This window comes from Telopea speciosissima, chromosome 9 (genome assembly GCF_018873765.1).
Source record: "Telopea speciosissima isolate NSW1024214 ecotype Mountain lineage chromosome 9, Tspe_v1, whole genome shotgun sequence".
NCBI lineage: Eukaryota > Viridiplantae > Streptophyta > Magnoliopsida > Proteales > Proteaceae > Telopea > Telopea speciosissima.
Genome location: NC_057924.1, coordinates 622,023 through 635,109, shown reverse-complemented (window position 1 = coordinate 635,109; position 13,087 = coordinate 622,023). Strand labels below are relative to the sequence as shown.

The 13,087-nt window shown below is 39.5% G+C and overlaps 1 protein-coding gene and 1 long non-coding RNA gene across 3 annotated transcripts; both read right to left on the bottom strand.

Moving 5' to 3' along the window:
* Positions 1-717: 717 nt before the first annotated feature.
* On the bottom strand, positions 718-1,848 carry LOC122639860. The gene is made up of 2 exons (XR_006329584.1): positions 1,469-1,848; positions 718-1,000 (listed from the first exon to the last, which is right to left on the bottom strand). It is a non-coding gene; the product is annotated as an uncharacterized LOC122639860 (long non-coding RNA).
* A 5,459-nt stretch (positions 1,849-7,307) lies between these two features.
* Positions 7,308-9,643, bottom strand: LOC122639855 (pentatricopeptide repeat-containing protein At2g41080). 2 transcript variants are annotated; one of them, XM_043832858.1, is made up of 2 exons: positions 7,455-9,643; positions 7,308-7,401 (listed from the first exon to the last, which is right to left on the bottom strand). In XM_043832858.1, exon 1 carries the CDS (start codon positions 9,522-9,524, stop codon positions 7,503-7,505), a length of 2,022 nt encoding a protein of 673 aa, XP_043688793.1. In that variant the 5' UTR covers positions 9,525-9,643; the 3' UTR covers positions 7,308-7,401; positions 7,455-7,502. The 2 variants fall into 2 exon arrangements, with proteins under 2 accessions (XP_043688793.1, XP_043688792.1); XM_043832857.1 differs by having other exon boundaries at positions 7,308-7,406; positions 7,460-9,643.
* Between the last annotated feature and the right edge of the window lie 3,444 nt (positions 9,644-13,087).

The window sequence follows — 13,087 nt, the reverse complement described above, 5'->3', positions numbered from 1 at the left end:
TATCACTCGGCATTAGAAGCGGAAACTCGTGAAATGCTGGAGGCATTGAAATTTGCTTGCTTGGAATAGCCATGGATAGCCTTAAAGTTTTAAGGCATTCCAGCATTAGATTATGTATGATGTTTGTAATCTCTATTACAAGGGCGATTAAGATTGGAATCCCTGAAAGAAAACTTGGTCACAGATTTTTTTATTTTTTTTTTTTATCATGTCTCTTAATAAATCTTGTAAACTTTTTGCATGAACAAAAATATCACTATATAGCTTTTCCAAAAAAAAAAAAAAAAACCACATGGTTATAAACCATAACCCCTATTTAATGGATCACGTCCACTCTGATTATTGGTGTTCTTCTATTACATCTGATCCATCGGTCAAAACTCAAATGAGGAGATGGTAAATGGTACAGAAGAAGTCCATGGATGGGAAGCAAGTGATTACCAAAAATATGTTATGAACAAATAAGATACAAAGACTAAAATGCCAGTGGACTGACTGATCCCACTCCAATCCAATGAACATATTCTTGTAGTTTGAAGTTGGATGAACATATCTTCTTTTTCTTTTTCATTTTTTTTTTTTTTTTGGGTATAATGTAAACGAAACCCAACCAACAGAACCACATCCCCACCCCTCCACCAACCTTCAAATTCCTCATAAAATATCAACCAAATTGTTTCCTCCGAGAAAATAGAAAAGGGAGGGGGATTAACATGGAGACCTACAGCAGAGAAAATACGAAACAAAAACAGAAGAAAAATGAGAAAGAATTACAGTTAGGAACACATTATACTGTACAGAGTTGGTCACGAAGAATGATGTCTTCAATGGTTCACCTGTTTCAGAATATGTGCAGACGTAGACGCTGACTTAAGGCCACTAATTTATCCAACTTGTCATGCTTTGACTTCTTTGGACCAACCAGAGCTTTCTTCTTCTCCGCTAGCAAATCTGATGACTTGCACTTCTCAAAGGGCATTGCAAGTGCCTTCAAAGTCATCTGCAAATAAAGGAAATAAATAAAAGCTAGGGGTCCTTGAGAAACATCAAACTAAAAGAATGTCTATTTAGCTCTTCAGATGATAGGTGAACAGTTTAAACATGAGATGTTCAAAGCCCTCATGCCATCCTAGAAAACCATGATTGATTCTAAACCATTTTCACCAACTCAATGTCCTATTGCAACTATTTTGGTGTTGGCTAAATGATCCTGGTTCTGCAATTTCACACCACCAAGTCTCCCAAAGACATTAATCATTCTAACAGCTTAAAATGGTGGTTTCAGGAAATTTCAAACTAAATGTTTCGATTCTCTAATTAATGATTAACACAGTTTTCCTATATGGGACACCTCGAATGGTTCCCCAGATCCAACACATATAGTGCAGGACAAAAAACTATCTTCATTCTGTTCTCTGTCCAGACCCAGGGAATTCATCGAAATTGACACATCAAATGGTTTACATACCCATATCCACCTTGAATATGCAAGTCAAAGCTAGGGGATGGCAACTGCATTCCATTTCCCATCCTGACCAATGATACCTCTTAACATAACGAGTCAGATTCATGCAGCTCAAACAATCAACAGAATGGGAAAGGGATGAAACCTGATGTCTGCTGTTAGCACTTGTACAATCTGCAGAAGAACGTTCTTCACTGCCTCCTAGAGAAGAGCATCTTCCCCAACTCTCTCAATTTGAGCTCGAATATGAACAGCATTACTCATTCTGTTTGTCTTATCCCGAGAAATCCGCAATGGCAGAAACTTTAGCACAGACATCTTGGGCAAGCAGCCAAACCTACACAACATTGATAAGCCTTGAATTATAATATAAACCTAATATTATCTGACTGTTAAACTTTCCTTTTTCCACATATAGTTAGGCGTCAAAATAATCAAGAGCATAGTTGTCCAGGCGCCCTTGGGTTCAACGCAACAACACGCCATGTTTGATCTAAGAAAGGCGACCGACCACCTTGGATGCCTAGGCATCGTGTAGCCTTGTGACAGCGCGCCCTTATATTATATCAGTTTTTTGATACTTCACGAGTTTACGTTGATCTATGTTTATTGCTTTGTATTTTTCATGAATATGCTTATTTTATAACCTATGTTTTGTTTATTATATGTTGGTTTTCTCATATTAGGTCATTACTAGCATAAATATATCATATTGCATTGCTATGGCTTCTATGTTGCATACAAGCATAATTATATAAAATTTCATTGCTCCATTATGTATACTGCATGCCTAGGGTGCCCAGGCATCTGACGCTTTGGGTTGCCTAGTCCCCTTGACAACTATGATCAGGAGGATAACTAGAGGTGATGGCCCATTCCAGGAGGTTGGTTGGACTTCAACTAAAACGGGACATGGAAGTAAAATCCATAATGCAATCCTTCAATAAAAGCGTAACTTCACTTCAACGACACTATAATACATGGACTAGAAGGAAGGGGCAGAAAGAATTTGCAAATGAGAAACTTATTTTGACAAACCACAAAAGAATTTAAGCATTGCATATCTATTAGAATTAGACATCAATCTTAAAGTAGGGAGAACATTAGAGAGAGAGTGAGTGAGTGAATGTGTAAATCTTGAAGAGAAGCCAAATAATCACCTGCAAATATAGCTTCTCATTGTCTTTGGTATTATCCAAATCATTAGTATTATTATCTCCACCAAGACAGGAATCCTGTCTTCAATATTAGAAGGGGAAATTCAAAAGAGAAGAAATAAGTTCCTGAAGACAGCTAATATAAGTCAAAGCATACTATACTTACCAAGACATCTGGAACCGGTGGAGGGACTTCAGATAGAAATTCGCCAATTGATTTTACAGTTGAAAAACAAGGTGAAGCAGAAGACGAGTTTGCAGCAACTGAACCCATGGTACAAAGACCAGTTATTGTCTCACATAATAGACTCTGAAAACAACAGAGATGAGACCTTACTAGAAATGGTTGATAAAATGTCTTGAAACCCAGCCAGGACTGGAAGGTCAAACAGTTGACCCATTGTCCACCACTCCACCCACAAAATCCCAGTGAACCAATTTTTTCTCAAGTTTTTTGACATGGCCAACAGGCCATTGACCCAACCTGTTGAACCAGCGATATAGATGACTGGAACAATAAGTAACATGGAATATCCATTACATTATGTTTTACTTGCTGAATGCTTGCTCACAGGTTCAAGTCCTGGAAACAGGGGTAAAGCCGTAAGGCTGCGTACATTTGACCCTCCTCAGACCCTGCTAAACATGGGAGCCTTGTGCACTGGGTACGGCCTTTTTTGTACAACAAGTAAAATATTAAAATACGATATTAGGAGAACCAGACACTTATAACTTAAACCTTCACATTATCAACTAAACACATGCCTAACCACTGAGTCACCACCTTAACTTTGTCTGTTTTCATAAAGGGTGTACCCAGTGCACGAGGCTCTCGCCTCTGCGAGGTCTGGGGAGGATCATAATGTACGCAGCCTTACCCCTGCTTCGCAAAGAGGCTGTTTCCAGAGACTCGAACCCGTGACCACTTGGTCACAATGGAACAATTTTGTCTGTTTTCATCTATAATATAAATACTCCCACTTTTCCTAAAAAATGGTCCACTTTGAAAAAACACACATTTTAGGGATGACAATTAATACTCCAAGTTCCAACCACTTTTCGTAATTTATTTTCTTAGTTTACCATTAATCTACAACATAATTCCAAGTTTACCATTATTTTACGACATAGGAAGTAAACCTACTTGTAGTAGTGTGTCAAAGGGTAAAAAAGAACAGCAACCAAAATTATTGCATTAAATGCCTAAAGTGTTTTAGAACAGTTAAAAAACCCAGAATGGACATTTTTAAGGAAGAGAGGGAATATAAGTCTTCAAGGTTTAGAGCCAAATTCTTTTCAGCTGTTTTTTTTATTTTTTTTGGGGGGGGTGGGTGGGGGGTGTTAATAAAACTTTCCAGCTTTTCCAAAACCTTGATGCTCTGAGATGATGTAATGGATATCAAGCAGAAAATGACAAAGAGAATTGCAAAGTAAGCTATAGAACAGTTGAAAAGAACTGTTTTTAACATTCCTCTGAGAAAGAGAGAGAGGAAGCAAACATGAATACACCCCATAAGGAAGACCCATTAATCCTAAAGTGAGCCATAATTAGATTTAGGAAGACTCATTAAACTTATATTTTTAAGGACAACAATTATTTTCTAACTCAATATTAAACCCATTTAAACCTAAATTGATCCAAAATTAGCTTTAAGGACAAATAATTATTTTCTACTTCAACCTTTAAAGCCTAAGTCCCATGCAAAAATATATTATCCACCTTATTCAACATTGAAGCAAGATCCATATTCTTCCCAGTGGAGTAACATGACCAAGTCGGTGAGAAAGTATTTGCATCTCAACTAAGAGGCTAAAAAGTCCACTGTATGATTTGAGTTACAAGTTCAAAGAACCACAATAGAAATTTCTTTCATACATATTAAGAGTTTTCATCACTTCAGAAAGAAAAGGCTTCTTGAGGCTTAATTTATTGCAGCAATCCAGCTGCTACATGCAGATGCCATTTTTCCATCATGCCAAACCATCCATAAATCAGTGCAGGACAGGGACACTCCACAATGAATTTGCCAAAAAAGTACTGGGACTTCTTATTAGAGGGTCTCCCTATTCCCCAGTAATCAAAAATAAATGGCTAGGGTTGTAATTAACGATGAAAAGGGACCTACAATTCTCCTTTGTACTTTAGGATGTGTTTCCATTCTAACAATAGCTGCAACAAAAGGACCCCATCTCTCTTAGAAGAGAGTATATAGAAATTGAGAAATCCAACACAAGCAGAGAAAACTAAGAGAATTAGTTAACATTAATAAATAAGAAAAGCAGAGCATCACACCTGTGAAAGCTCAGACAGTGAAGCTTAGAAGGCTTCCAATACCAAGATGCAAGGAAAATTTGCTGTGCTTTCATCCTGTTACTTTCTACAATGAAAACATGCAAACAAGATGTTGAGACTTCATTGCAGAAACATACTTGCAGAAGGGAAGAAGAGCTCGAATATACCTTTTTTAATATGGCAAGCTCAAATATGCCATATCAATTGCCAGAGCTCTCTTATTAACAGAAACAACCGAATTTGGATAACTTGTCAGCTTCTAGAGCTTGGGTTGGAGACCTTATACTTGATTGTGCTGCTTTTGAAACAGCTGCATTGTCAGGATGGTTATGGGAATGCTAAACTTATGCAGTCAATGGTTATTTAATTTGAAGTTCAAGCATAAGTTGCAAGCCCTGTTCAGATATGCAGAAGTATATATATATATATATATATATATATGGAATACAAAGTGTTAGCAGGCCAAACCCAATATGTTTACTCAGAACCCTAAACAGACTTGGCCCAACTCCTACTCAAATTATATTCTCAACATGTAAAGTTCAAGTACTTGAACTCGCAGCTAAAACTTGGACTAACTCCAACCCAGATATTATCAATCATATTGGCTCACCTTATGAATCAAAGACTGGTCTTCTAGACCTCAAAAATTATTGCAAAGACTGAAGTGCTCAAAAGACATGAAACTAATGACTTAAGAGACCAGAACCCAATAATTGCTGTAATACTCCTACAACACCTATATTGAGTAATGTTTCTCAAATTGTCAGGAAGACTACATAAAAAGAAACCATACCTACGTATTTCCTTTACAGCAACTCCAATAATAAACTAGAGAGAAAAACTGTTTGTTATGGCCACACACGCCAATCAATCACACATATTAGGTTGTAGCTATTTTTACTTCTTGGTTGAGACCCTAGAGTCCTTTGTGGAGGATAAAAATCTGGAATCATTGGCTTCTCCTACCCAAAATGGATTCACTGCTCTAATACCTGATAGGACTCAGCCTGATTGGGTGATGGAGTTTGAAATAGAGCTGAAATCAGTTGAAAGAAATTAAAAACCCAGAAAGTAATAGACGGTCACAGAATTACAAACATTAGGGCACCACAACTAATTCCCTTGACGAAGAGTAACACTAACAGTAATTTAAGAGAGAGAGAGAGAGAGAGAGACCAGCTTAAACAAACAACAATATCAAAAAGTATGATACAAAAGAACAAGAAAAATCAACCCTCCCAATCAAGGGGGGTGGGGGAGGGTTTAAGATACAGCCATTATCACTAATTAGCAAAAGCTTAGAACATCAAAAGTTCAAAACTAAGGCCAAAAAAACTGTGAACACGTTAAACCTCAACTACAAACAGAAGCCAGATTAACAAGAAACCATATTTCCTAAATGAATCACCAGGCAATGCTAACCAGTTAAGTAGAAACTAAATCAAGCGTGAAACAAAATTACCAACTGGCAGAGTGGTTTCAGACTTTCAGTTGATACCTCTTCTGAGAAATGAACCCCAAAGCACACAAGTCTTCACCAATTTCAGATATAAGCATCCCCCATTGTTGCTGATGATGGTCAGTGAAGAAAATCTTTATGAGATACTTTTGGAAGTTAAGTTAAGAGAGAGAGAGAGAAACTGCAGGTTACTTCCCTCTGAAGAAAATCAAATAAAACTGTAGGTTTTCTTCTATCTGAAGTGAATAGACTCGAGGAGAAATCATAGGGATGACTCCGGTGAAGATGGGAAGACAAAGCAATAACTAACGAAGAACTCCAGCACACACAAGTATAGCTGATAAGAAGTGGTGAATCTGAAGATGAAGTTATGGAAGTTGCCAAAGAAGCACTGTTTGTCATTGCCATTGACGGAATGAGAAGACGATTATACGTGGCTTTCAATAGGGCCGTAACGAGTCGTCGATGTTCTCAGAGAACCGCCATTGTTCACCATAATGAGATTGGAGCCTCTACAGATTAAAATGATGAGGATATCATTGATTACGGAAAAAACAGAGAACCAGTGATATATATCTGAATATTCAAAGAGGAATCTCAATCCACTCTAATCTCCAACGACGGAAATCTTGATCCCTGACCTTCGATGGAATAGTTTCTTAGGGGTTTGGGTTTGGTCTATTCAAAGAGCAAGGTTCGTGCTCTCAAGTTTCTCAAGGTTTTGGCCCACTAGGGCAAATGATTGAGGGAAATAGACTATATTTTTTATGAAGGAATGCCCAGCAAAAGAATAATTGGCGTTGGAAGTACTTTACAAGTATAGCCAGCAGAAGGGCATTTTCATCGGGAATAAAAACCCAAAATAATGACAACATAGGTGGATTTCATAATTCACAAGGCGTTATGAGCTATTAGCCATTAGATTTCCAGTTCATCAGCAAAATCGTTTTTCATGTAGTGTAACTTGTAAGAGAAAAATGAATGAGAAGGAACATTCACATGGACTCAAGTGTAGATAAATAAAATCAATATGAATGAGAAGGAACATTCACATGGAACTGAAGTATACATGAATAAATCAACACCACCCACACCTAGAAAAGGTGTCAGCAATTCAGCCCCTGCTCACCAATAATCTCTACAAGAACATTTCCCATCTTTGAAGTGGTGAAATCGACTAGCATCTCGAATAATAATTTCCCGGGCAGTGATCACACATATGAACTTGATCGCCATATGGCAATCATTACAGACACGCAAGTTCTTCATGACTCTGATTGGAGCACCTGCAGGAGTACTCAAGAGAGCAAAAGCAATTGCCAGTTTCTCACTGTGGTGAGCCAAGCTGTACTCCTTTTCTTCAACCTCCATGTCATGCAAAACAGAGCCGGTATCTGGCACATAACCTCGTTCCTTCATCTCTGAAATCAGTTCTTTTAGATAGCCATCAATCTCCATCCATTTTGGATGGGATCGATCACCCGTACAGAATTGATGCACTTGGTTCTTCACTTCCAACCAACTTACTCCGGGCTCCTTCTTCACTTGCCTCTCTCTCATGGCTTTCCTCACATTTGAGACATCCCCCCAACTCCTAGCAGAAGCATGGATGTTTGATAGCAAGACATAGGGAGCAGAATCCTGTGGCTCAAGCTTAAGCACGTCTTTGGCAATCCTTCTTGCCATGTCTGTGTTTTTGTGGATTTTACAGGCAGACAACAAAGTATTCCAGATGATTCCATCTGGTATTATAGGCATTGATCGGATCAAAGCCTCTGCTTCCACCAAACATCCAGAGCGCCCAAGGAGATCAACCATACAAGTATAGTGCTCCAACCTAGGCTTCATTTTATACTTATTCACCATCAACTCAAAGAATTTAGTTCCGTTTTCCTTCAATCCACTGTGACTACAAGCATAGAGTAAGCTCAAAAAGGTAACATCATTCGGCTCCAATCCTACATTCTCCATCTGCTCGAATAACTGGATCGCTTCTTGGCCCTGGCCATGGAACCCAAAAGCTGCAATCATTGAGCTCCATAAAACAACATCTGACTCATCACATTCCAAGAAAGCCCTTAAAGAGTCTTCCATACACCCGCACCTTGAGTACATGCTAACCAGTGAACTTAACACAGACACTGCAGAATCAGCCCCAGATTTGATAGCTAAAGCATGTATCTGCTGGCCTTGCCCAAGAGTGGCCAATTCTGAACATGAACTGAAAACACTAACAAAGGTAACCTTGTCTGGTCTGAATCCTGCCATCCTCATCAGACTAAAGTGATTTAGAGCTCCCTCAGAGCACCCATTTTGAGCCCTTCCTGCAATAAGGGTATTGCAAGCAACAACATTATGAACAGGCATCCCCTTGAACACTCTTTCCCCGTCCTGCATACTTCCACATTTCATGTACATATGAGCCAAAGAGCTCCCAACAACCAAATTACACTCGTACGCAGACTTTGTAGCATAGCCATGGATCTGCTGCCCAGTATTCAGCACTCTCAAACCTGCACAACCTCTAAGAACACTTCCGAGAGTGAATTCATCGGGGAAGAGTCCCATTCTGTGCATCTGAGAGAACAAATCCAACCCCTCTTCATTGAATTCAAATTGGGTAAATCCAGTAATCATAGCATTCCAAGTTGCGAGGTTTCTTTCGGACATTTCTTCAAACACCTTGCAGGCATTTTCTAAATCACCATTTTGAATAAACCCACCAATCAAGATGTTTGAGGACATGACGTTCTTCCTCGGCATCACATTGAATAATGCCATTGCAGCCTGTAACTTTCCGCATTTGGAGTACAGGTTGAGGAGATGATTGGATATGAACCTGTCGGCAGAACAACCCGAGGTAATGACCAAAGAATGGAGCTGCTTGCCTAGGGAAAGAGACTGCAAGAGAATGCATCCTTGTAAGAGGTGAGAAAACAGAGGTGGGTCTGACCAGATCACCGTCCGAAATCTTTGGAATGCCTCTTTCAAGTTTCCATCGGAACAGAGGTTGATAAATTCGTCACTAGATTTAGTGCCACTTATATTAGCGACAGTTGTGCAGTAAAGTAGGGAATTGGTGTTGTAGATACTTCCACTAATAATACGTGGTGAACAACACAAGTATCTTAAGAGAGGCCTACCCATCCATTTGATTTGCCTCGCCTCCCTCCCTCCAAAGGGCAAAAAGTAGTGGCTGAATGAGTGGAGGACTGCCAGTGATTGGAGTGAAAGCGCTTTATGGGTGAAAGTCTTGGAGGGGCCAGAGGACAAAATAACTATAATAATTATTTGCAGTCAAAACCACTAGCTTTATTGTCATATGTAAATATATCTTTCCCCATTCACAGAGCAAGTTTCGTGTTCTAAAAGTTTCTCAAGGTCTACTAAGGCAAATGATCGGGGAAATAGACTTTATTTTCTATTAAGGAATGCCCAGCAAAAGAATAAAGGGAATGAAACTACAACATTACATGTTTTGGGTTTTAGTTTGCAAAACTACCCAAAGCCCTCTGAAGTTTCCAAAATAGTGAAACATTCATCACTACAGTCATGCACTTGAAAGATCTTACAGGCCATGGAAGACGATCAATAGCTCGACTTTGATGCTACTCAAACCGCCCCCGCTCTTCTCTCTCTTGCTTCGTTCTCGCCTTTCTTCACGCCCTCTTCTCGTTTTCTGTCGAGCCATTTCACTACTTCAGGCCTCTTGGCCGCCCAGTTCTCGCAGCTCAGCAACTGGCTTGAATCTTTCTCCAAGGCCGTCTCGTCGGTGCGGAAGAAGCCAGCTCTGTAAAAACCATTGGAGGTTCCCTAAGCCCAGTAGAAGCTCTGGCTTGGGAGCTCTTTTGTCCTACCATCCATCGAATCCAAATCGCCGCCGCAGTGTGATTGTCAGACCCGTGGTTTGGGGAAGCGGTATTTTTTTTTTTTGGTAAATGGGAAAGTGGTTTTGGATCCGCCGGATCCGCGGATTCGTGGATTCGTATCTATATTGGTGGCGACTATACCGATTCTTGGCCGATCTCATTATGGGGGGTGGATTGGTATAAACAAAGATAAAAATAATCACCACAATCCACCAATTGCGCCAAGCAGCTGTTGTTTCTTCAAGCATTTAACCGGCGTGGATCCCTATGCTTTTGGTACCCCTAACTCCCCAAGTAGTAATTGTAGTTCACGATGACAATTGATGGAGCATAAAAGTGGTAACCTTGTACATACGATAGAGTCACGTCAGCATAGGAAAAGTATGGTTCACACCTCCAACCCCAGATTGATCTGTCAATACATCCTCTTGGGCCGACCAACCCCATTGATCATCATCAAGAAAGCCAAGCAGAGGGACCTCATGAACACAAAGGTTTTCCACCAATGCAGAGAATCAGACGGCAAAGTGTATGAAAGATCTACTCCAGTGGTAATTTCCTCAATCAAGGGCAAAAAATATTGGCCACCTCATCAACAACTTCGGGATAATCAACAATCATTGGGCAATTGCTTTGCTTAACCTCAAAAAGATAGAGAGAGACATCAGTACATCAGTTTGTGCTTTGTTGCTATCTACTTTTATTCTTGATAGCTCTTGGTTTTTTTTTGTTTTTTGTTTTTTTTTTTTGTTTTTTTTTTTTTTTGGTAAACTTCTTGATAGTTCTCAATAATTTGTAGTCCGAAAAGCTTAAAAGGGAGGCATCGTCATCTACTTTGAGGTCATGGCAGCAAGTTCCAGGTTTGATATGGAAGAGGATATGGGACTGTCCCACTTTACCTAAGATACAAAAATTTCCTATGGTGGACATGCACTTCAGGGCTGGCCACGACATCAAATCTACGTCGTCAATAGGTTCATGTTGACCCTTATTGTGCTCGATGTGGGGATAAAATTGAATCAGCCTCACATATTCTCTTAACATGCCCCTTTGCACGAGCTGTGTGGATGGGTTGCAGTTTTTCATACAAGATTTATGTAGATGTTGAAGTCACTATTCATGATTGGATTAATGGGTGGTCGATTTTCGGTACCAATGGGAAATCAGTCAGTCGTGATCTTATGTCATTATGTTCATTTATTTGTTGGCAACTCTGGCTGTCAACCCCAAGGGGTTTTGGTCCATTGGTGATTTCGTAGTGGGTAGAGCATCTTACCTAGGTTCAAATCCCCTTGGTACCAACCTTGGGGCCACTCACCCTCTTTGGAGCATAAACGGCATGTGGGGGCCCAAAAGGATTATACCCACTCCAAAAGGATGTGTGGGGACACCCTCCGTTATCAAAAAAAAACTATGGTTGTCACGAAACGATTTCCTATTTGGTCGAAAGGTTTGGTCTCCTATGGAAGTCATCCAAATGGCGGAATCTAATTTTCATGAGTTCTCTTTTACTTTCCTACAATCAAATGCTCTAAGCGGGGATCGGGATATCCATTTTTCGCCACCTACATGAGAACCGCCTCCACCAAATGTCTACAAAGTTAATTGTGACACTGGCCTTCCCAATGAATCAGTCCATGGAGGGATCGGTATTATTTGTCAGGATCATCATGGTTAGACACGTTTTGCTATCTCTTAGCCAGCATCTTTCTATTTACCAGTGATAGGAGAAGCGATGGTGATTCGTTCGGTGATGTTGGAAGCTATATCAGAAGACTTTGTTCGACTCGAGGTAGAAGGAGATAATAAGGAGGTGATAAATTATTTGGATCATGGGGTTTCAACAGCACTTCTTATCCTCAAACCCATCCTTAAGGATATTTTATATTTAAAGTTTTTTTTTTTAACAGCCTAGTTGACTCTCTGGCAAGGAGGACTATGCCAGTGAAGTATAGGACGGTTTTGCCCATTTTCGATCCATGGATTTAGGATCACTGTAATCCTTTATCCATGAGAGTTTCATGTATTTCTGAATAAATTCGTTTTTAACAAAAAAAATATATATTATTTGCATCCATTAAAAAAAATACATAATTTGAAAGGAGAAAATTAGGGGTGTAAAAAACAAACGAATCGGTCCAATTGGTCGAACCCAATCAAACAAACTCAAATCGAATCGATTCCTTATCAAGATGTCTTTTGTTTAGGGTATTATCAATTTGATTGAAAACCAAACTGCAATGGATTGAGCGCGATATGAAACCGATAAAAGCTTGAGAAAAAAAAAAATGATTTTCCCATACAATAGAAACATGGTAAATCAACCCAAATGTACTGAGCCCGATAAAACAAGAAATGAAATAAATAGAAACATTTCAGACCAAATTTAAGCCTTTCCTTCTTGGGCCATTTTAGATTTGGTCTAGTACAATTCGAAGATCGCCTTAGCCCCAACCAAAATCAGACCAAACCGACCATTTGACACCCTTGTAGAGAAAGTTTGTCTTATCCTAAGGAGAAGGATTCACCCACGAATCTATGGCCATTGTTGTCTCCTTTATTAATCGAAGTTCCGAAATAACCCTCAAGACATTTTGACACCACCATCCCATTAATGCCATGAATTCCTTCAAGATGAATTCATACTTGAAATTAGATATTGACTTAGTTTTTTCACTGAGTTAATCCGAAATACCCTACACGGCGAAATGGAGAGACTCTTTACTTGCTCACAAATTAGTCCAATAGTGCAAGATAGGGCTGCAATAGGGTTAGGTTGGACTGGGTTTTTTAAAACCTTAGCCCAACCCTGAATCACCCACATTACTTGAGCCCAAGTCC

What these genes read in the sequence shown, in the direction of transcription:
- LOC122639855 (XM_043832858.1), bottom strand. Translation starts at nt 9,524, where the DNA reads ATGGGTAGGCCTCTCTTAAGATACTTGTGTTGTTCACCACGTATTATT.